The sequence below is a fragment of the Taudactylus pleione genome, unplaced genomic scaffold (genome assembly GCF_031769625.1).
Source record: "Taudactylus pleione unplaced genomic scaffold, aTauple2 ptg000395l, whole genome shotgun sequence".
Taxonomy (NCBI): Eukaryota; Metazoa; Chordata; class Amphibia; order Anura; family Myobatrachidae; genus Taudactylus; species Taudactylus pleione.
In genome coordinates this window covers 3,717,861-3,743,314 of record NW_028284796.1, presented here as the reverse complement: position 1 = coordinate 3,743,314, position 25,454 = coordinate 3,717,861, and the positions used below count along the sequence as shown (strand labels likewise).

Sequence of the window (25,454 nt, the reverse complement as noted above, 5' to 3'; positions counted from 1 at the left end):
AACAACATTGTTTATTTACAGGGAAAAATACAGATACTAATTTCTCAGGTACTAGCATCTATCTGGGGATATTTGTGACTGTCTGTCTACATTTTCATAGTCTCCATTATTTTACAAGTTTATGGGAAAATGTGATATCCGTTTACTATATGATGCATGATTGTACAAAGAACAGACATAAATTATACTAACAATGTAAAGATATTAAAAACTTTATAGAAGCTGTCAATTACAAGGTACACCCATGAAACACTGAAGATCTGTATACTGTGTAATACTTATCTAAATATGTTGGTTCACTAGCTGACCCATATGAACCTTATCTAAGCAGATAGAAATATAATCTAGATAATTTATGAATTTTGGTCAGTTGTTTTGTCTTACATTTTATGTGGACCCAGTCTAACAAATATGGTGTTATGAACCTGAACTAATAGAGGTTTTGGATGTGGAATGACACCATGAACTCACATATGTAGCCCATGTTGGCACTTTGATTAAACAGGTCAATACACTGCTATATGAGGCATTATTTTTGAAAATATTCTTTTTCATTCACATATTTACACATTAACTGAGGGCATTATACAACGTATATTTTATTTATTCACTTCTTCCTTTCACTTTCTAATTTTACCCTTTATTTTAGTTTTTTAATGTACATGCTGATATTAAAATGTCTTCAATAAAAGTTATATTTTAGGAGTAGTTCTAATGCATCCAGTCTCCTTGGCTTGCATCCATATTAAGGGGTTTGATACAGGATCCCGGAAGTTGGGATGCTGGTGGTCAGAATATCAACAGCGGCATCCCGACAGAATCACGATAGAATTAGGTAAGAGTCCTAACCCTCCCCCTAACTGACCTTTCTGTGCAGCCTAACCCTAAACCTCTCCTACTGCATCCAGGGCTGTCTGTACCTATAGGCTAAATGGGCAGTTGCCCAAGGGCCCCAGGTTTCTAAGGGCCCGTGGCCGATAGCAGTGCCGTAACTAGGGTGGTGTGGCCAGTGCTCTCGCACAGAGCAGAACGGCCCTGAGGGCGGAACCGTCCGCCCACCACAATGTTCCGAATGCAGCATGAAAGCCAGCGCAGGCTCAGTGTTTTACACTGGCCGTGCTGGCTGAGGGAAAGAGGGGAGGGCCGCACTGCTGCTGTCCTTCACACACACTGCCACCAATGGGCTGCAGGGAGGATGGCTCTACTCCCGGCCAAGACTCAGACCATTCTCCTCCGCTAAACCCCGCCCCTTTCTCTCCTTTACATTCTGTATGTGCTGCTCCTCCTGTCGACTTCCTGCTCAGGTAAGTATATGGGGAGGTGTGGGGAGCATATTGATGCAGTCTGGGGGTGGGTGTATTAATGCTATCTAGGGGAAATGTTAATATTAATGGGATGGGTGTGTAATAATATGGGGAGTATATTACAGCTATCTGGGTAGTGGGTGGGAGTGTAGTAATATTATAGGGGGTATATTACACGTATCTGGGTAGTGGGTGGGGGTATAGTAATATTGTAGGGCATATATTACTGCTATCTGGGCGGTGGGTGGGGTGTAGTAATATTATAGGGCATATATTATTAGGGCACCATTGGGTGGTGGGGTTGGGGTGTAGTAATACACCTGATTCAGAGGTGGATGGATCTACAGTAGCAGCTGCATCAAATTTTCACCCACCACTGCGTCTTTATACTAATGCCCACGAGCCACAGCACAAATACGTCAATGTGCGCACAAAGACGCACCACCGATCAAACATCATTTTTTTCCTGTAAATGACTTCTGTTAGCCAACACCCCCCCCCCCCCTCCCGCCGACACAGACTCCCCAGATAGCATCCCATCCCCGGCAGGGGATTGTTTAATAGGGGCCCCATGGATTGCTTTGCCCAGGGGCCTGCACTGCTGTTAAGACAGCCCTGACTGCAGCCTAACCTTAACCCTCCCCCCTCCCGCAGCCTAGCCCTAACCCTACCCACTCCGTAGCCTAACATTAAACCTTCCCCTAGTGCCTAACCCTAATACTTATCGGCGATATGTCAGTGGTCAGAGTTCTGGTGCCGGGATTCCGGTATTCTGACCAACTTCATCCCGACCACCGGGATGCCGACTATACCTCAGATTGAAAGTATTTAAATTAAACTCTGTGGTTAGTCATAAGAGGAAACTAACCCTGGGTTGTTGCAAATTGTAAACTGTACCATTAGAATTGACTTACATTTAATTTGATATTAGTATGACCTTATTTACTCATGAAATGATTTAACAGTAGGAAAAATGTAATAAATGCTTATTTTTGTACCAGAAGGCAAGTGAAAAATGTACAACTATTTATTATTTATGGACATTTATGTAGTTTGGTGTTCTCTTTTAACTACACTGTTATCACAACGTATATTATTTTATCTTCTTACTATATCTATTAAACACAACTGTAATATTTTCAAGATTGGGAACATGGCCAGTGTTCTCAACATTTATTACTTGCAGATAAGATGATAGAATAGCGCCCATTAAGACAAAACATTATGGCGGCTCTCAGACAGCACACACCAAGGATTAACGTGGCTAATGTTGCCGGCCATGAGTTTTTTAATTAACTAAGCCACGTTAACGTTCCATTGTATTTAATGCAGGTTTTTACTCGCAACCCCAGAGCAGGTGAAAAGTTTGTGAAAATCCACAACTTAATGTAAAAATGTTGGGACTTGGCTCAGAACCCCTTGGACACCTCCACCCCTCCCCCTACCCCTAATGATGATTAAATGTAATTAGCATAATTTGGCCATAAATGATGTCATGTTTGGGGTGATTCTCGGCAAAATTCAGAATAATGGATTCATTGATGTGGGAATGAATATGGGGGTGTTGTATTGATGGGACTGGTGGTTTTAGGCGTGCAAGGGGTAGTTACAGGGATTTTTAACAAATTTTTAAAATTGGCTTAGAAGAAAAAAAATCAATTTACAGCATATCTAACGCATGTAATTTGTTGAAAAACACTTGCTTTCTATCATTTTCTCAATGTTAATAAAGAATGCAAAAATCAGCCATTTGACACATTTTAAGAGCCCCAATTACTTTGGTTTTGGCCACTAAAATACTTCTATACTGTTGTACAGGCTGATTACCCAATTTTTCCCCATACCTAATGCGGCTAACATCAATGAAAATTACTGTGCAACAACATTTTACAATTGGATTGAGCGTTAAGCTGAAGCGTGCATAGCCGCACTAAGTGAAAGTACCTGGTGATAGGCGTGATAATTGAAGAAACTGCAGTAAACAAAAATATTACCACAGCTAATTGAATTCTCCCCCAAAGGAAAGATTCAGTTACCCGCAATAATCTGTCAGAACCTGGCACGACATACAGCTGCGCACATTGCCGGTTATTACACTAGGCCTCGTTTATTATTTGATCCCAACTCAATGGAATGTGAGCAAAAACAAGTGATGTTTTCCTGCTCTAAAATTCAACATAGTATCAACTAGGGATGTGCGCCGGACCATTTTTGCCGGATTTGGATTTGGTTCTAATTCGTCGTCCGTCTTTGGATTTGGATTTGCCAAACTGCGGTGACTGGCTTTGGATTTGGATTTGGATTTTTTTACAAAAATTTACAAAAAAAGCTAAAATCACATAAATTGGTCTTTTTTTTCTTCCTAGAGTATTATTAACCTCAATAACATTAATTTCCAGTCAATTTAGACCACCTCACAGCTTATAATATTGTTTTCAACATTATTTGCCAAAGGTTGCAGTGAGCCGACTGGTTACTAAGCGACAGAGCAGCGGCGCAGCGGCACAGACACCACAGTATAAAGCACATCTATGACACATTGCCACACAGCAGTGGCAGAAATGAAAAGTAGTGCACCCACCCAGTGGGGTACGGCGAGCAGAATCACAGTACTTGTTTACAAAGTGGGCTACGGCCCAAGGAGTCACAGTGCAAAATCTTATTCACATTACACCACACATAGTGCCCCTGATTCACATTACACCATAAAAGTAGTGTCTCTTATTTATGTTACGACACACAGTAGTGCCCCTTTTACACAATGCCCACAGTAGTATACCCCCCCCCAGTAGTATGGCCTCCCAAGTAGTATGGCCTCCAGGAGTATGGCCCCCCCCAGTAGCAGGACCCCCCAGTAGCAGGCCCCCAGTAGTATGCCCCCCCAAGTAGCAGACCCTCCCCCAGTAGTATGCCCCCCCAGTAGTATGCCCCCCTAGTAGCAGTCCCCCCAGTACTATGGCCCCTGAGTAATATGGCCCCCAGTAGCAGGCCCCCCCAGTAGTATGGCCCCCAGTAGTATGACCCCCCAGTAGCAGGCCTCCCCCGTAGTATGGGCCCCCAGTAGTATGCCCCCCAGTAGAATGGACCCCCCAGTAGTATGCCCCCCCAAGTAGCAGACCCCCCCAGTAGCTGTGGCCCCCAGTAGCACCCCCGGCCCTTACACACATAAAAAAAAAAACGTACCTGAATCCCCGCTCCCGCTCCGTCCGCTCTGCATCCACGCGCTGAGGAGGCAGCCAGAAGACGGAGCTCCTGAGTGAGCTCCAGCCGGCTCCCTCCGTGCAGCAGCCAATGAGAGTCTGTGTGACTCATTGTCTGCTGTAACAAACACACAGCTGACGCTGGCGGCTGTGTGTTTGTATCTGTGTAGGTCAGACCGCTATCACAGCGGTCTGCCCTACACAATAGGAGCCCTGATGTCGGATTCTCTAGTGAGAATCCGACATCAGGCGGCCGCCGTTCGGCCCCAAACGGGGATCCGAGTCAGGCGGGGAACACCCGAACAGCATTCGGGTGGACTCGGATCCCTTATGTTCGGAGCGGTTCGGATTCCACAGAATCCGAACCGCTCATCTCTAGTATCAAGTAAACGTGCTAATTCAATCTGCCCCCAAGATTGTAGAATTTACTTATACAGGTTGAGTCTCCCATGTCCAATATGCTTGGGACCAAGGGGTATTTTAGATATCAGAATATTCTGTTTTTTGGAATATTTGCAGACCATAATGAAATATCTTGGGAATGCGACCCAAATCTAAACACAGAATGCATTATGTTTTATATATACCTTATACACACATCCTGCAGATAATTTTATACAATATTTTCAATAATTTTGTGGCTCAAAGTTTGTGTACACAAAGCCTGAAGGAAATTTTATACTTTATTTTTAATAATTTTGTACTTTAAACAAAGTTTTTGTACATTGAACCATCAAAAAGCAAGGGTCTCACTATCATGCTTTGTGTCATGTTAAAAGAGTCATGCTAAAAAAAAAATCTGTAATTTGGAATATTCGTATTTTGGAATATTTAGATATGGGAGACACAACCTATATACATATTGTTCTACGCCACATGTAAGAGCATTTGCAAGTGCTAATTACAATGGATTTCAGGTGAGTGTGCAGTAACACCTTATATGTCCTGTTTAATGTGTTACCTCCACTGAACTGCCAATTGATCTGTCTTTCTTAGGGTTCTACAAAAGAAGGTGAAAAGTAACATTTTCCCTTACTTTTGTAAAAATGAAGGCTCAGGGCTTTTCATCAATCATGTAAAGCAGGAGATATCTCCTGGTTACAATTCTGCCGCAATAATTTTCACAGTCCCCATACTTTAGTATGGGGATAGGTAAATTGTGTATTTCATCGAGTTCCGAAAAGCATTTTTTTTGGAACTTGACAGTAATACTGTACACCACTCTGAGATGGTGTACAGTATCTGATACCAGGGCCGGATTAATAATGGGGTGGGTGGAGCTGCAGCTCCAAGCCCACCTTGAAACTAGGCCCACAGGATCCCCTGCAGTGCAGATAGTGTTGACAGGAAAAAAAATAATCTGTTAAGACTGTCTGCACTGCACTTGAAGGTTCTGTAGCGCTGGCCATTCACCCTATCTCCCCTCCCCTCATCGGCCTTCTGTAGCTCCGCCCCAGACCATCTGAAGCTCCGCCCCATTGTCAGCCAATTAGACTGCTATCCGTCTGCATCCCGAAGCTCCGCCACCATGTAGTGCTATTCAGAAGGTCACCAGAAGCTCCGGTCCCCAGGTCATCTGAAGCCTGTCCATTCACCCCCCCAGGGTCCCCAACTGCCTCCTTCTGCAACTGACTTGACAGCTGGGCACAGAAAAGGTGGAGCGCAGAGGCTGAGCTGCTGTCACCAGCCATAAGGAAAGACCAGCATGCACAACCAAAGTACTTTCCGATCCTATATATGTGTGTATATATGTATATATATATATATATATATATACTGTATATTGTGGATGTATGTATGTATTGTGGTGGAATCAGCTCCCTCCAAACTGGAGTGAAATCTGTACATTCTGCATTAGCAATGGAGGTGTGGAATTCCAGGGTTTCACATTTACACAGACTCAACACAGGAATAATCAATGGAGCACAGGAAGTGTTTAAAACTCCCACACACACCTGATGCTCCTTGCTCCTGATGCTGTACAAACCTTGCCAGGTGATAGGCCAGGGGTCATATTTAGTATTAGTGTGCCAGGACCTGGAAGGGTCACAGACATTAGCACAAGGAGTGCTGGGACATTTACTTTTATGTTTATTTGCTTATTTTCTGTAATGTGCCTGTGTGTATCCAGGCCTATGCTCACGTATGCTAAGGTGCAGTGTTTGCTGCTATTAATAGCCACCGCTTTACCAAGTACCTGCTGCTTGTCTGGAGTCCTAATTTTTATACCTGTGTTACATGTGGTGGCCCAAACGGGGACTCTGTATTGCTGTGCCGCAGTGCAATCGCTAGATGCCTATGGCATAGCAAAGTATCTCACCAGGCAAAACATTTGGTATACGTGAGTATGGTTGGCGAACCAGAAAAAATGCAGTTATAATAAGGGCATTGTGTAACTTGCAGTGCACTAAAAAAAAAATTGTGTTTGTAATGAAAAAAAAAGTTACTTTCCTTTTTTTTCTACTAAGGTGCTTGAGATGTAAAAAATGCTGATTAGTATCTTCACCAGCTAGTATGCTGTCTAATTAAGTTTGCATGTTGTTTGAACAAAGAAAGACACATACTGAGGTTTAATTACTGCAGTGCTGAAAATTATTTTGCCTTGCATTCTGTTTAACCCCTGCATTGCCAGAGAGAGAAAAAAGCTTTGTTTTCTTTTTCTGAGCTAAACGTGAATTACAGTTGCTTTGCTGAAAGAAAGAGATATATTTATTTGTGTAAACTGGCTTGTTATCTAAAAGCACCTACACTTATACATACACCTCCCACTATAAAAATGGAGGAAGTTTTTCGCACTATGGCAACTTTGTTGGCCACTCATCAAAAGACAGAGGAACAAATGTTGCAACTGCTGAGCTAGTCAGCAGGCACAACAAGTGCAGGGCATCTAAAGAAAATGTCTGCCTCAGATGACCCAGTGGCATATTTGCTGATATTTGAAAGGGTTGCACAGCGTTTAAACTGGCCAGCAGATACTTGGGCTGATAGACTTGACCCCTATCTCACTGGCCTATGCTGATTTGTCCTCTGCTTATGTGGAGAAATATGACCTAGTCAAAAGTGCCATTCTGGCCAGGTCAGGTCTCACTCCACACTTCCACGAATGGGCCCTACTACCAGGGGTCCCTATTCGGGGGCAGGTGGCAGAACTCGCCAGACAGGGGCAGAGTTGGCTCCATCCAGAAGACTGCACTGCCGCTTAGATTGTAGAGATGGTGGTTGTATAAGAACCCTAGGGCGGAATATGCAGCGCTGGGTCATACATGCTGATCCACAAAATCTAGAGGAATTAAGTACAGTGTTGGAGCTGTATGAAACCAGAGGAAATATGACAAAAATGGCAGAAAAGTAACCAGGGAATGAGCAGCCCGTTAAGATGGCACCCCATTGGCCTGCGACCCCGACTGTCACCCCTCCTCAAGGAAACATCGCTGAAGATGTCATGGTCATTTGCTATGAGTGTGGAGAGCCAGGGTCATGTAAGGCGGGACTGTCCTAGGAAAACAGAGTCTATAGAGTGTGGGGTTGCTAGTATGGGCTCTACGTACCCCGCTTTTTGCATGATGGTAACCCTGGATTCCAGACCCCGTTAATGTGGGAAACTGTTACTGAATGGCTGTCAACTCACAGCTATGATAGACTCAGGGAGTGAACTAACCCTGATCTCAGAGGCTGTCCTGCCCAGGGCAGTGGAAAAGGTGCCAGGGTTAGTTGAAGTACTCTGTGTTCATGGATCCACATAAAACCTTTCCCGAGTGTGAGTGCACCTCACCATAAAGGGGTGCACTTATGAGGTGGTTGTGACGGTTGGTCCTAAGCTCCTCTGTCCTATCATATTGGAAGGCAATTTCCAAGGATTTGTTGAACTTGTGAAGGAACCACAGAGACAACTCCAATGTAAAGTCTCCAAGGACCCACCTCAGAAAAGGGAGAAGAGTGGAAAAGCACAGCCAGTCCTCTTTGGAGAAACGGAACGTCTGAGTCACCAATATTAAGTGAGAATAGCCCTAGTCCGGATTGGGATACGCTGCCGTCTGACATAGACCTGCAAATTTTTGCCCGAGATCAACAAAACAATGCTGTCCTTGGAAATGTCGTGGCTACTGTCATAGAAGTTAATGGCATCGTAAAAACTGCCTACCCACCAGAGGGTACTCCATATTTTGTCCTTAAAGCCGATCTACTAAATAGAGTCAAATTGGAGCAAGGGAAGAAGATTGAGCAGTTGTTGGTGCCCAAGGTACATATACCACTAATGTTGCAAGCCGCTCATACCCTTCTTTGGGGAGGTCATCTTGGAGAAGAGAAAACACTGGAACGTATTCTGCTCTGATTTTTTTGGCCAGGAATCACGGCTGAAGTAAATAGATACTGCCAACGGTGTCCCAAATGCAAGAAGACCAGCCCAAGGCCTCATTTGAGAGCACCACTAGTGCCAATGCCTATTGTTGGGGTACCATTTGACCGCATTGCAATGGATCTTGTTGGTCTACTGGAAAAATCAAAGCAGGGTACCCAATATGTTCTGGTGATCTTGGATTATGCCACCCGCTATCCAGAAGCGATCCCCTTGTGGAATACCAAAACTACTACTATTACCAGGGAATTGATGCTCCTCTTTTCTCATCTTGGGTTCCCTAAAGAAAGCCTTACAGATAAGGGGACTCCATTTATGTCCCAAGTAATGGCAGAACTGTGTAAGAAGTTGGAAATAGTACAACTGCATACCTCAGTATGCCACCCACAGACGGATGGGTTGGTGGAAAGATTTAACAGGACCTTAAAGTCTTTGATACGCCGGGCTGTCCTGGATAATAAACGGGGGGATAAAGTACTCCCTTACCTCATGTTTGCCATATGTAAGGTACCCCAATACTCAACCGGGTTTAGCCCTTTTGAGTTCCTCTTTGGAAGGCAACCTAGACATCTTGAAGGAAGGCTGGGAACAGCAGAAAATAGAGGAACCGAACGCTGTGGAATTTGCCAGAAATTTATATGATTGGCTGTATAAAATAGCGCCCATTGTTTGCGAAAACCTTATAGAGGCCCAAGCTCATCAGAAACGAGCCTTTGATACAACAGGTCAGATTAGAAAGTTTCATCCAGGGGACAAAGTTCTGGTGTTGGTGCTGACACAAGAAAGTAAGTTGTTTGCCCACTGGCACGGGCTCTGTGAAGTGGTGGAACCTGTAGGACCGGTAAATTATTGTGTCAGGCTGCCAGGAAGAAGACTAAGACTAAGGTGCAGTGTTTGCTGCTATTAATAGCCACCGCTTTACCAAGTACCTGCCTGTCTGGAGTCCTCATTTCTATACCCCGTGTTACAGTAATTATATACAATATATATATATTGTGTTTATATAATGTGTGTGTGTATGTGCGATTATATATAAGAGTAAAATACATAATAATGTATCCCCTTCAGTTGGCATAGTGGTTAGCATTACTTCCTTCACAGTTGACATACAAACTACACACAGAGCAGCCTTAACTCATAATTCATTGCCTCTGTGCAGTGAGGGGGATGTAGTCGGCCTTCCAGTGGTCGGGATGCTGGCAGTCATGATACCGACAGTGGTATCCCGACAGTCAGAATCCCTATAGAATTAGGCAAGTATGATAACCCTAAGCCTCCCCCTAACCCTCTCCTCCGGCAGCCTAACCCTTCCCCTGCCGCAGCCTAACCCTTCCCCTCCCTCTAGTGCAGAACCCTAACCCTAATACTTACAGTCGGGATTCCGGCGCAGGTATTCCGTCTGACGGCATCCTGACCTTCCCCATGAATTCTAAGTTATGGTCGAACTGTGTGTAGTTTGTATGTCCCCCATGTTCATTTGTATGGGTTAAACCACAACGCTTGTCACACCCCTTCAGCGGCACACAATGGGCCCTTTCTAAATTTCAGCTCCAGGCCCATGTGGACCTTAATCTGGCACTGTACGATACCATGCACAAGCTGCTGTTTACAGAGCAGCTTGTGCAGCAGAAGTATCTATTCAGATCCCTCTAGCTGTGTTTACTTACCTCCGGCATCTCTGGCTGTCACTGGCTCTCTCCTGTGCTCGTCTGCTGGGGGGAGCTTGTACTGCAGGGGCAACTTCAGCGGCCACGGGGAGGAAATGAGTGACAGGCACCGGTGGCCGCGGGGGGGGGGGGGTTGGTTGATGGTCAGAGCTGACCCGGCAGCACAGAGAGGTGAGTGTGGGACAGTGAAGGAGGGGACGCCGGAGGTGAGGGGGGCTTCAGACACTGAAGCAGAGGAGCCAGCAGGAGGGGGGAGACAAAGGATCAATGGAGCCTGCAGCTAGGACAACGGAGCAGTGGAGCTGGCAGCCAAAGGTGGGGGGACACCGGTGAAGACAAGCAAGGGGCACGGGGGAGACAGAGGAGCCAGCAGCATGGGGGAGCATGGGAACAGAGGAGCCGGCAGCGGAGAAGGAGGGGGGAGACGGCAGCTGGGAGCTGGCACCGTCGGAAAGTAGCCAGCAGGGGACTGACAGACAGGACCCAGCAGTACGGAGGGGAGGACGCGGGACGCACAACAGAAGAATAGCTGGTGAGAGGGGACGTCGGACAGTGGATGCTGCATCGGGAGATGAGGGGGCTTCAGACACCAGAGCAGAGGAGGCGGCAGCTGAAGAAGGGGGGTGGACACTAGTGAAGACGAGTGAGGGGCAGGGGGGACAGAGGAGCAAGCAGCTCCTCTGGGTAGGGGGGTCAGTTGGACACTGGAGCAGAGGAGCCAGCAGAGGGGAAGGAGGGAGGAGACACCGGAGCAGAGGAGCCAGCTGCAGGGAGGGGGTAATTGGATGTGAGACACCGGAGGAGGGAGGGGGAATTGAGAGACACTGGAGGAGAGGAGCCAGCTGCAAGAAGGGCAGATTGGGCAGAGGATGCTGGCAGGGAGCGGGGACACTGGGGAAAGAATGTGCGGGTGGGGAGCACTGGAAATTGGGGAGAGAGTGCTGGCAGGGAGTGCAGAGAGCAGAGACAATCGCCCAGCTGAGGGTGACAAGTATTACATTTCCAAAAGGTCTACGCAGAAATAGCAGTTATTCGGTAGTGATACTTTAGTAATCAAGGAATGATAAAAAGGTCTAAATTTCACAATTTCACAATTTAGTTCAAAACTAAAGTATCACCACTTACATTTTTATCATGATGAATATGTCCCTTAGGGCTTTATTTAGCAACAGAATATTATCAGGCAACATCGTCACAATTTTTTATCAATTGTTAAAAGTTATGGCTGCTATTCAGCAATATTTTTGGCATCTACAGCAGTTGCGGTAACACGCTGCCCCTGCGGTGTTACATTGTTACTGGTTTCCGAAAACAATCCCTTCTGTTTCTGCTCCTGCTTATGCTCAGTCATGCGCTCGGGAACAGTCTCGGTCCCTGCTTTGTGGTGACTGCAGACGGGTAAGTACAACATCAGCCTGTCCAAAGTGATTGACATGTGTATACAGGCTTTATATTAGTCTCTATACATGTATATTTATACTTTTATATTTAAATTTTATATATAAATGTTAAATATAATAGCACATAAATATACATGTATACAGACTAATATAAAGCCTGTATACACATGTCAATCTATTTAGGCAGGTTTGACATGCTCTAATTGGGCTTACTTGTCGGCGGTCACCGGGAAACAGAGACGGAGACTGTGTGGAGTTACAAGATGCTGCAGGGACTTATGGGAGATTTTCCCTCTGTCCCTGCAGTTTTCAGGGAATTTAATGTATTTTCTTAATATAATGTCATTCGGAGATGGCGTTATATAAAGTAAATATATTTAGAGTAGTTTAACACTTTTTGCTTTGCTGAATAGCAAAAAGCATTAAAGCACCGTAGAGATCAATGGCTGATCCCTATAGTGCGGTACTCTGCGAGCAGGGAATTAATGGAAAGATAATTGCGTTATCTTCTCCATTATCCCATTGCTGAATAGGGGATTTACATAAAAAATATGGAAATCACAGTTTCTGCATTTTGTATGTAAAAAAATCATTGCTGAATATATCCCTTAATGTTTAAAGAATCAGAAAAATTAGCAATTTGTAATTTCAGTGCAGTAGTTTCTGTTCAATGTTGTTTTCTGCAAGAACGTCTATTTCCTGACGTTCAATATTCCAACAACCAAATACATTACTTGAACAGATGATTTTAATAAAAGAACCATGGAAATACAGCTATTTTGTGTTCTGTGGAAATAAGAAAACCAGAACCCTTGGTCTTCATTTGAATCCAGAATTATTTGGAGACTGCTGCATGCTCTAATGTCTCTGCAAGTGTTCAGTTACAGTGGATGAAGTCTTTTCCTCCAGCTGCATCCAAGCTATTTAGTTGTGATCAGATGATCCGTGCAGCCGGAACTGATTGGAGAGCTGTCTGGCTGCGGCTGCAGTGTAGGCTGCTTCCAGGGACAAGGAGCCACTGTTGTACAAACGTAGCATCAGCATAGAAGTTATTTTGTGGGATTCAGGATGCAGATATGGGCTGTGCTGCCAGCATTGTTCTGCTCCAAGCCTTTCGGTCTGTGGTACAGAGGAGCTGTCCCCACATTTGCACAAGACGTCAAGAGGATCTGTCACATGAAATCGTGCTACAGGATGATGTGGATGAAATAAGCAGACCGAGAACTCTAATCATAATGGTAGAGTATGCATTAGTAAAGTGTGACAGCGATGACAGGATTATTTCATACAGATACAGCAGTGACATTTATTGATATTAACATGGTTAATCTGAATTAGCTTTTGTACATTAATTCCGAAATGTTTATATACTGTATATATATATATATATATATATATACATATATATATATATATATATATATATAATTATATATACAGTCTATAGCCTCTGTGTCATCATGCATGTTGATAGTTAATTTGCATGGACTTTTCTGGAGGTCTGTCGTTACATACTGAAATTGTATTTCTGCAATATGGGATTGACATGGATGCTTAAATGGAATTTTTCTCATCTGCAACACAGTAACTTTTTTGTGTTAGTGAAAGCACTTGTGCCAAACATCAGATCACATGTCAACACAGATCCTGAGGTGTTTGCAGTCATTGTGGTGTCTTTTAGTGCTGTGACCTTCTTGAGATGGGTAGAGTGATATCATTAAATAATTGAATTTGTATTTACCGCATTCATCCTGGTAATAAGAGAATACTATACATGCTGAGACTTTTACAATTACAATGCATTCATCTATAAATCAGTGCCGAAACCAACTCAGATGATTGTTTTAATGTAATATATGCACAGCTGTTTAGCATCCAGTGTTTGCTACAATTAAAGAATAAACATATAAAATTTCATCATAATGGTATTTCCTATGTATTTATGTATATAAAAATAACAATGCTCGTCATTTCAGTCTTTCCTATGTGTGTATCTAGTTTACAACATAACATAGGTATACATATATACTTATAAAATACAGTACAGAATGCATGTGGTTATTGGCCTTTAGACTTATGTTACCAGGCAGCCAGTAAAAACCTGGCTAAGTGTCAGCTCCTAGAACCACACAATCTTTTCCTTGGGCTTAGAGAGACAGAGTAATCTGTATACTATTCATAATAGTCAATTCCATGACTGTGCTCGGTTTATTTGCCCATTATGAAACCACCAGACTACATAACTCCTGTTGCTTCTGTTATGTTATGATGCTGTAATGCAAATAAATGATGCTTACTTGTATGGTTTTGATGTCAACCTCATGCATTTCCCATGTAAACAGACTGATAGTGTAAGCAGCCATTTTGTGGGCTGAGCCAATATTCATCATTTCAGTTAACTAGAAACTAGTGACATTTCTAAGGCACGAGGGACAAAGGGGCTGAAGAAGAGTTTGAACATGTAGGTTTAAAATGCGCTTACAAAAATAAATTGTTCATATATGCAAAGTTAGACAAATTGCACAATGCATGTAGCTATGCCAAGTGCCAACATGTGCCAAGTTTACATCCGACATCAGATACACTTACATCCAATGAGATACAGCAGGTAGAACTTGTCCTCCCATGTACAATATATATCTTTCACTTTCATCTGCCCAGGCTAACTCCTGGGTGTAGCCATTAAGTGTACAAATGGCACCAACGCATGCAGAATAATCCGCCTTTCACATTACAATGTCAGGTCAGGGATTTTGCACACCTGCGACCCGGCTGAGACCCCTTTCAGACTGGCGGCCCACCTCGGCTTATTGCCAGGTCGATTATATCACCGTCCTCACGTGCCGAGCCGACACTTGCAGATGACATCGTCTCCAAGTGTCGGCTCTTCCTATGCAGTGAACGGGACCCAGGTTACCCGTTCCAGTGGCAAACGCAGGATTTTGAAAGGGGGGTTTCCAAATTCTTGGTTACTGATAAAACATCTAGCCACAAATAAATATATAGATGCCCCCAGTAGTGCCCCTTATACAGTGCCCCCGGTAGTGGTCCCCCTATGTAGTGCCCCTTATACAGTGCCCCCAGTAGTGGTCCCCCTATGTAGTGCTCCTTATACAGTGCCCCCAGTAGTGGTCCCCCTATGTAGTGCTCCTTATACAGTGCCCCCAGTAGTGGTCCCACTATGTAGTGCTCCTTATACAGTGCCCCCAGTAGTGGTCCCCCTATGTAGTGCTCCTTATACAGTGCCCCCAGTAGTGGTCCCCCTATGTAGTGCTCCTTATACAGTGCCCCCAGTAGTGGTCCCCCTATGTAGTGCTCCTTATACAGTGCCCCCAGTAGTGGTCCCCCTATGTAGTGCTCCTTATACAGTGTCCCCAGTAGTGGTCCCCCTATGCAGTGTATACAGTAGTGCCCCTTATACAGTGCCCCCAGTAGTGCCCCTTATGCAGTGCCTCCCTATGTAGTGCCAGCAGTAGTGGTCCCACTATGCAGTGCCCCAGTAGTGCCCCATCTACAGTGCCCCCAGTAATAGTCCCCCCGTATGCAGTGCCCCTTATATAATGCCCCCAGTAGTAGTCCCTAATACTGACACTTTATAATAAATTGCTCTACAGTGTGTTGCTGCTACATATTCCTACAGGTCCTGATGCTTTTCTCGCTCCCCCCTTAGCCTACATACATACTGTACACTGACAGTCACACTCATACACGCAGACACACTCATACACGCAGACACATACACTAACACAGACACACACACTGCAGCGCAGCCAGCGCTTACCTAAAAACACCACCTCCGCCTGCTACCCCCTCCCCCGCACCTCCATCTACGGCATGTGGCTCCGGGACTCAACAGTGCTGGCAGCTGTTGAATACATTGTCACCCGGCGGCAGGCGTGCTCATCCTTGCTCTCACATGCCGGGAACGGACTGGGAGGCGCTTGCGCACTGAGCTCCCCCTACAGCCAGCCCAGGCAGTATAACAGGAACTCTTGGAGAAAAAAAAAAAGTTAAATTGTTCAGCTGCTCGGGCCGGCGGCGAATGCAGCAACATGCAGGGGGGGTTTCTAGGTACTCAGAAACCCCCCCTGCGTGCGTGTGTGCGTTCACACTGCTTCGCAAGCCGGGTTGAACCCGTGTTCAACCCTGATCGTTACCAGGGTTGGAATGCCAGGTCGCTCGACCCAGCTTATTTCAACATGGCCCTCTCACACTGCACAATAACCTAGATTGCTGCGCGTTCACGTGCAATAACCCGGGTTATTGCTGGAAGTGTGAAAGGGGTATTAATAATGCAGACAACATGCAGACAGAGATCTTGGTACAGAAAAATGATGAATGCAGTGCAACACATTAAGTTGAGTGAATAAATTGGGTGTCTGATAATCTCCTAATTCCAAACATTTGAACTTTATTCACACTCCTACACTTCCTCTCCAGCACAGGACCTAGGTCGTAGTATGTAAATAACTATGTACTGTACATCTCCTTACTCCTCCTCCAATACAGCAATCACACTACTCCACAATGTATCTTTAGCTGCCATTCAAGCCTTCACAAGTAGTATTAGTCTTCAGAGGGGTCCTCTCACACTCTGTGTCTCTTTCTCTTCAGCGGACAGTATACAAGAGCCTCTTCCCCCCTTGTGCATCACATTTTACAGCCATAGAATAACACTATACATACACCACATGAAGTAGCCTCATCACACACAGGCTTACACTCACACAAGCTTTTTTCTAACCAAACTGCCTCACAGTGAACCCCCCCCCCCTTAATGGCAGCCGGCGGGCTCTTTAGATAAGGACTTTTTCCCCACTATCCTCCTCCAAGCCCTATTCCTGCTAGTCTCTCTTGCTCTCTTTAGGGTCTCTCATTGTTCTCTTTCTATCTTCTGCCTGGGCTTTGGATGGGCATCAGGGGTCCACCACAGTCCCGTCCTTCACCCACACCACGGAGCACAGGAGCACCCACCCAGCTACCTAGCTCTGAGATGGCTCATCCCAACTGTCAATAGGTGGTAATAGGCCCTATCTGTTACCAACTGTAACAGCTTGGCCATGTTTCCCTAGTCAGTGACGTAGCTATGGAGGGTGCAAGGAGTGCGCTTGCTACGGGGCCCGGCGGCTTAGGGGGCCCGTTGGTCCAGCAAACAACCCACTGCACCATGCAGCCTTTCTGTTTATTAAAACTATGCGGCGGTAGACTGTGATCACAAATGAGGACCGGGGTCTCACCTTTTCAGAATGGGTGTGTCCCCGGTGATGCGCTCCCCAGCCGTCCAGTCCCTGGCTCCTGGTTACATGATTGATGTCTCCCTTGGCTCGGCTGCAGGGAAAGGAAGACATAAAAAAGGAGGTGGAGCCAGCTGTTACACGCTCCTTGATGCAGCTGCTCACTCAGCATGAGTGGACTGCCCCGGCGTCCAGACTGCTCCCTGGCCCCCGGCTTGAAGACAGCACCCTGTATACAGAAAATTCCGTGAAACAGGCATGACAGGTAAGTGTAAAGCGGGTAGCACCTTGTTTGGTGGTTGGTGTGGTGCGTGCTGGGCGGGGGGCAGAGTGACAGATGGCTGGTCCACCGCTGTCCGGCCTGAAGTACAGTGCAGACGCGATTCCCCACCCCCTGTCCCCTGTCTACTTTCTGAGGACAATGCGGCCATGGCCATTCAGTCTCAGGGGAGTATTCAATTAGAGGCGAAAAGCCGGGATCGGCAAAAAACATTCGCTGATGCGATATTTTCGCCTTATTCCTAAGTATCACCCTATTCAATTTCAGCTCATTTTTGCATGTTTGAAAACTCCATAGGCAAAAACAGGCGAAAAAGTTTCTCCACCCAAGGTCTCAGGTCTACCCACACTGGTGTAGACGTGAGACGTGGGGCGCGCTTAAAATTTTTGTGACGGGGCCCACAAAGTTCTAGTTAAACCCCTGCCCCTAGTGATTATCAAACTCTTATGTCACCAATAGTTGCGACTACACTCCCCAAAGGCAGGTGAAAAAGTGTGTAAAATCCCTATTTTTGCCTAAAAATGTGAGAACTTAAGTCAGAAACCTTTGGACACCCCCTAATGACTAATTAGGCAAAAAAAATCAAAATATCTAACTTCACCCTAAAAAAGACATGTTAACTTAGGGGTGAAAATGTAAAAAGTGTTGGAAAACGGGTATAAAGTACTGGGTCAGGTATTTTGGGGTGCTGCATGGATGGGACAGGTGGTTTTAGGATTGCAGGTGGCTGCAGCAGGTGGGTTTTAAAATGTTTTTTATCATTCACTTTAGAGACACACAAATATACTAGTACCCATTTAAATTAACCCTCAATTTAACTACAAAAAGTATTTTTTACAAAAGAAATTGCTTTTTAGAATTTATCTACACTTTTGGAAATATGCTAATAACAGCCCTTTGACTCAATTTAAGAAGCTAAAATACTTTTATTAGGTCTATTAATAAACTTCTATATTGATTTCGAGGGTCAGTTAGGCTTTTTATGGGGTACAGACTGATTTCCCCAAAATAAACAGTCCTTTTTGCTAGTTTCTACGTTTTCGTCTCTTTTGGAATTGAATAGCGTGAAAAGCGGGAACGCGCATTGTGAAAGTACTTGATAACTTTGTGTACATACAGGCGAATGAGGCAAAAAGATTGCAGCAGCGAAAACATTTAGCAGACCGCGACTTTTCGCCTCTAATTTCATCCATCCCTCGGTTTCAGAATAGCCAGCCAGGCGCCTGCTGTGAATGTGGAAGTAGGGTTCCGCAGCACGCCTGGCCCCAGCAGTCCACAAATTTCTGCCTCTAATTCCCACCTCTCATCCACCTCTATTACCCGGTGGCACCCAGCCCCTTCTCCTTTCGCTGCCTTCCCCTTCACCTCCTCCTGTCTGCAGCTCCTCTCCATCTCCAATGCGTTGTGACATCCAGCACTAGCCATACCCACACTGGTGTAGACCTGAGACGTGGGGCGCGCTTAAAATTTTTGTTACAGGGCCCACAAAGTTCTAGTTAAACCCCTGCCCCTAGTGATTATCAAACTCCTATGTCACCAATAGTTGCGACTACACTCTCCAAAGGTTGTGTTACATATAATATATAGCTTAGATATTGCACTGGGGCCCAGGGGTCTTTCACAGTGTTTTACCACTCAAAGCCATGACAACACATTATTAGCATTTTAGATAATAATTCTAATAAAACACTGCTAACTATATACAAACATCACAAAACATAACACAAAGGACATAACGATCGGTCTACGACCCGAGGAACTGCATGGCTGAGGGGGCAGAACTAATGCTTCCTCCCTTAAAATCTGCATACCTCAGCCAATTACTTATGGGGAAGAAATGCCAGCAGCATAAAGGTAAGGCCTATATTGATCACAGCATATCAGAGAATGTGATTTAAAAAAAAATCACATCACAATTTGGCAAAAAAAATATTACATGGACAGCAGCACAATACTCAGCTGTCCCAGCCATACTAGTCGCTCGGAGTAGTAAGCGTTAATTTACCACTTCACCAGGCAGGTCTCTGTTGATATATGTATGCACATATCAGTTAGCTTTCAGTTCCACTTTTCAAAAGAAAGTGTAAAAATAGATAGAAATATAAAAAAAAGTTAAGCATTGAGAAAATACATTATTCAAATAATCAAATAGTAAAGCACTTTATCAATGATTTCATTCTGTTATCAAATGTCCCATCATGATCGTCAAATAGGATTCCTCATATAGCACTATCACTGGCGGTAGCCATTTGATGTATAGGACTTTCTGATAAATATGCCCCCTGTGACTGAAATTTATGGCGATACAATTATTTCATATGGGCATTCTTGTGTGTGTGTGTATCTGTATTCATCTCCATTATTTTATACAAGGCAAATTAAGTAATTTTTCCAGTAACCAAATGCTTAGCGTGCAACTGGGAAATAAGAGAACATGGCATGCATAGTGATAGGGGACCACCATATAGGTGTGTGCCATCAAACCTTGTTAAGGTTCATACACACTAGACGATGTGCTGTATGAACTATATTGATGAAAGATTTCCCTTGAAGTTTCTGTAGTGGAGGACAAATGATATTGGGTGTGCACACTGATAGATATCTTTCAGTGAAGTCATCTCTGAACAGATGAATTCCTGACGATATTGTCAGATTGAACAAGTGTATATATATATATATATATATATATATATATAAATATATATATATAACACCACTGCTCCAATGAATGAGAACTGCAGCTCAAGAAACTGTGACCTACACACATCACCGGACAATCATAGAAAGAAGATATATACAACTGAGCGCTCCTCCTCTGAAGTAGATCTATTTAATCACTTTAAAAGTAGTCCAAAAATTTCTTGGTAACGTTTGTGGAATCTGTTGATGGATAGTATAATTTCCTCCAAAACAAAAAGCGACAATCCTTTTTCAACACACTAGTATAACTATAAACCCCTTCAGTGACAGACAGCACCTCCAAACAAATCAAATCAAGGGATCTCCCATCGTGAAGTATTGTAAAATGTATTTCACATAAAAAAGGTGCATGTAATCAAAGCAGTATAGACAAAATGGCAGCGCACCAGTATAAACCTTTTCAGAAAGGCACAGTGTAAAGCAGTAGGGGTGGTATTGCTACCCCAAAAGCAGTTCATCTTCCCTGTTAGATGACAGGTCCCTTCAAAGCAGGGCCGTATTAAGGCCTGTGGGGGCCCCTGGGCAACAAACGTGTGGGGGCCCCCATCAATAAGTTATATATATATAATATACACACACGTCTATCTGCCTGATGTCCAATGCCCCCTGTAGTTGTGCCCCTTCTGCAATGCCCCCTGTAGTTGTGTCCCTTCAATGCCCCCAGTAATTGTGCCCCTTCTGCAATGCCCCAAGTATTTGTGCCTTTCCTCCAATGCCCCCAGTATTTGTGCCCCTTCTTTTATGCCCTTTGTAGTTGAGCACCTACTCCAATGCTTCCAGTAGTTGTGCCCCTTGCAATGCCCCCAGTAGTTGTGCCTCTTCTTAAATACCCCCAGTAGTTGTGCCCCTTGCAATGCCCCTAGTAGTTGTGCCCCTTGCAATGCCCCCAGTAGTTGTGCCTCTTCTTAAATACCCCCAGTAGTTGTGCCCCTTGCAATGCCCCTAGTAGTTGTGCCCCTTGCAATGCCCCCAGTAGTTGTGCCTCTTAAATGCCCCCAGTAGTTGTGCCCCCTGCAATGCCCCCAGTAGTTGTGCCTCTTCTTAAATACCCCCAGTAGTTGTGCCCCTTGCAATGCCCCCAGTAGTTGTGCCTTTTCTTAAATGCCCCCTGTAGATGTGCCCCGTAAAGTAGTGCCCCCAGTAGCTCTCCCTCCCCTCCCACACCCCTGTTAAAAAAACTTACCTGTCTTCGCTCCACGCTGTCACGGCTCCCGAGTCCCGCGCCATCACTGTTACTGCTGCTGCCGCTGTCTGCTGTAGAGGCGCGCAGGCTCATCTCCTCTGTGGTGCGCGGGTGACGTCATGACGTCACCCGCGCAGTGCATCACTGGGAACGATGGCCTCTGAAGCGATCAGTATTCAGAGGCCAACGTTCCCACTTACCTTAGTTGATCGCGATCTACAGGCGGGAGCTCCACGAGCTTCCAGTAGATCGCGATCAGCCTTTTCGCCGGGCATGTGGCCAGGGGTCGGGGACAGTGTGTGGGGGCCCCCTATGTGTGGGGTCCCCTGGACGACCGCCCCTGTCGCCCTGCCCTTAATCCGGCCCTGCTTCAAAGATTCCAGGTTATGGTAGCTCCCACAGGTGATTAACGCGTTTCAGCTCAATAGCCTTTGTCAAAATAAGATCAAATAGCCTTTGTCTTTTAAGAATACAGGTACACTTTGACAAAGGCTATTGAGCTGAAACACGTTGGTCACCTGTGGGAGCTACCATAACCTGGAACCTTTGAAGGGACCTGTCATCTAACAGGGAAGGTGAACTGCTTTTGGGGTAGCAATATCACCCCTACTGCTTTACACTGTGCCTTTCTGAAAAGGTTTATACTGGTACGCTGTCATTTTGTCTATATTACTTTGATTACATGCACCTTTTTTATGTGAAATACATTTTACAATACTTCACGATGGGAGATCCCTTGATTTGATTTGTTTGGAGGTGCTGTCTGACACTGAAGGGGTTTATACTAGTGTGTTGAAAAAGGATTGTCGTGTTTTCTTTTGGAGGAAATTATACTAAAAGAAATATTCCATCAAAAGAATCCACAAACATTACCAAGAAATTTTTGGACTGCTTTTAAAGTGATTAAATAGATCTACTTCAGAGGAGGAGCCCTCAGTTGTATATATTTTCTGTTGATATTGTCAGCTTGGCCTGCATGTACGGATGACAAAATACACCGTTAACGACCCGCGGGAGTGCGCAGCTTTGGTCGTTTGCATACACACTGAACGATATGAACGATATATCGTTGAATAATATCGTTATCATCCATATTGTTCATAAGAATCGTCTAGTGTGTTTGCGGCTTAAGATTCAACTCAGGATGGTGATAACAGAACAAGCATTGCTCTGATACTTGTATTACCACCAGCGGGGATTACCAACGTCGATTAAAGTGATATCACCAGTGGCTACTCTTTGTTATTTTATATATATATATATATATATTTATATATATATACATTAGAGGTAGGTTCAATTTGAATTTTTTTACTGTGCTTTCCCAAACCACTCCCACAGTGCTGACCCATGCTCATTGCTCCTCCATTGTCCCAAGTCTGTTTGTTTTGCAACTATATAAACTGATGGCTAATAAACAATCCATATTGCTAGAGTAGATTTTATAGCAATACAGGTATTTTTCTCATTACCCCACATATCCTGAGCCATTCATAGCAAAACGAGATGGATCTCTTGTACATCATGAAACATATTGTACACTTTTTATCCTTAGTCATAGTACACACTACACTGAAAAATGTCTCTTTGCCATCCATAATTTAGTACATTTAATTGTGTATGAAATATTGTAATGCATTCTCTGCTGTAAATTATTTGTACATTACATGTCACAGAGCAGTTCAGTAACCATGTATGATCACAAAGCTGTAGGCTGGTCAGGGCCAGTGCAAGGTTTCTAGGTGCCCTTCGCACAGCTTTGGCCTACTAACCCTCCTCCCCCAGTACCTACATCCCAGCTAGGCTCCCACTTCCTTAACTTGTGTAATATAAAACTCAAAGCTGGGTACACACTACATGATGTGTACCCAGCACGACATCGCCGGCGATGGGACCCTGTATGCGGCAAGCTTGCTGATATCAGGTCCGATGGGGGGAGCTACGTGTAATGTTGCATTCTGCAGCTTGGCATTGTTAGCGACATCTCCCGTCAGCCCTGCAGTAGCAACACGTGGAAGCAGGCATATCATGTGTACACACTAGACGATGTACCCGATATGACGCTCCAATCCACAGGATCGGTCATCACATCATCTAGTGTGTACCCAGCTTTACCTTCTATTGCTGGGATGGGGAACCTCCGGGCCGCGGGCTGTATACGGCCCACAAGATCATTTTATCAGGCCCGGCCAGCTGTAGCTCTCTCCGCAGTGATTGCAAAATACGCGCTACAGGCACTAAGGGACCCAGTTTTTAAAAATGACTGGGTCCTGCAGGACGCGCTGTGTGCTGCCGGCCCAGTAACATCCCTCAGCACCTCCCAACAAATTACTGTGCGCTTTAGAGTCTCCTTAACCTATTAGCGTGCTCTCTGCCTCCCAATCACGTGACGGTTCTTCACGGATCCCTGAGGCAGAGCTGAGCTGCCATTTTCCTCCAACTGCCGTACCATGTGCCGCATGGGCAGACAATGTGCCCCGGGCCTCCATGCTCAGGTCTGCAGCTCGGTGACACAGGATCCCTCCCTTCTCCTGCCGGGTTCGATCCTCTTCATGGCAGACCCCAGCCCGGAGAGACCATGTCTGGCCAGAGTATAACAACCACCCACAATATCATGGGCCCCTAAGAAGAAGCACCTGGACTGTGAGTAGGCCATATCTTGTGTTAACCCGTGCCTGATGTTTTACCTGGGGCTGTGTGTGATTATCACTGAACTGGGTTGTCATTTAGATTCACATGACATTATAAATAATGTTCTGAACTGCCAACAATTTAGGTCTGACATCAGTGCTGCTACTCACATTCATTCAGCTCTGTGTTAGAAGTTATTCAGGATAACTGTGTTCAGTAAAAATTTTCTTCTGTTTGATTTATACCTTGATCCATGCACAGCAATGTAATTCCACTAAGCTGAGATAATGGAATATTTAGTCTGCTTTAGTAATGCTATACAGTGTGTGTATGTGTATATACAGTTGTGCCCTTATATTAAGGCTGCATTGAAAAAAATGTAATTCTCCCATAGAGAATTCCTGAGTGGGGTGGCATAGTGTTTAAGGGGCTACACCTCAAAAGCTATTGGAGGTACCGAGCTGAAATTTGGCTTGGGCAGGTAGAACTGTCGCTTGGTGCTGCATGCCAAATTTCAGGGCAAAAAATAAAAAATGAGGATGAGTAATCTCCCAACTGTTCCATCTGTCAGTTTTTTCTGACACACTCAGTTACAGTAGGACCACTTTTCTGCTGTTCTCAATGGGGAATTTTTGGGAAGGCATAATTCAGGGTACAGGGCAAATTTAAACTTGGGGTTTGTTTTATTAGGTAGCTCTTGTTCCAGAGTAGCGCCTATGAATACCCTTAAATTGCTAGAGAGAAATAATCGCTGTCCAGACAATAATTGTGGTTCCAACGCACAAAAAGTTCTTATTGCAATAAAAGAAAGTTACACTCTTTCATCTAGCACAATTAGCGCAAAGACAATTAAATACAGAATATACAATACAGCCCAATGCATACGCGTGCGCACTGGTCCCAGCATACAGTCATCAGTCCAGAAGCCTGTGGTCATCCAAAGATATGTATCTAGAACCAGTATGCAAGCTATATACCCTCCCAGAACAAAGAAACTAGTTAACAGGTTTCCATTCGGTCCTGCTTGTGGATATTCTGGTACGATGCAGGTCATTGGACAGTTTATATAGCATCACTAGGGGTATGTCCCATTTCCTCAGATGTTGCTTTGTGTGGTTTTCCCGCCGAAGAACTGGTTTAAACTAGTAAAAAACACTTCATACAGTTTCACATTCTAACCACTATTTTCATATTGTTCATATCTTGCGAACACATGATGCGATTTCCTTGCAGGGCGAACCGGAAATCTGCAAATAAACAGTGATTTAGAATGGTACCAAACATGATATGTCTACTAGTGTATGTACCTTAAATATTGTATACATTACATTTCACAACATAAGTATTTGCTAATAAAACCTCTAATATTTAGCTTTTAATGTGTAGGAACCTTTTTATAAGTTTTGGTATGTGTAAGTGTGAGAATATTGCATATAGTCGCTAATATGCGTGGTGCGTTTATGTGTAGAGTGCTTTGATAAACAGCGCACCTGTAACT

General features: G+C 44.6%; 1 protein-coding gene across 1 annotated transcript in view; it reads left to right on the top strand.

Annotated features, from left to right (window-relative positions):
- Nucleotides 1-13,004: 13,004 nt before the first annotated feature.
- Nucleotides 13,005-25,454, top strand: part of DOCK10 (dedicator of cytokinesis 10) — a 308,992-nt gene continuing 296,542 nt past the window's right edge. The window contains exon 1 of the mRNA XM_088446281.1: nucleotides 13,005-13,166. Coding sequence (XP_088302407.1) covers nucleotides 13,005-13,166 — 162 coding nt within the window. The remainder of the gene's footprint in view (nucleotides 13,167-25,454) is intronic.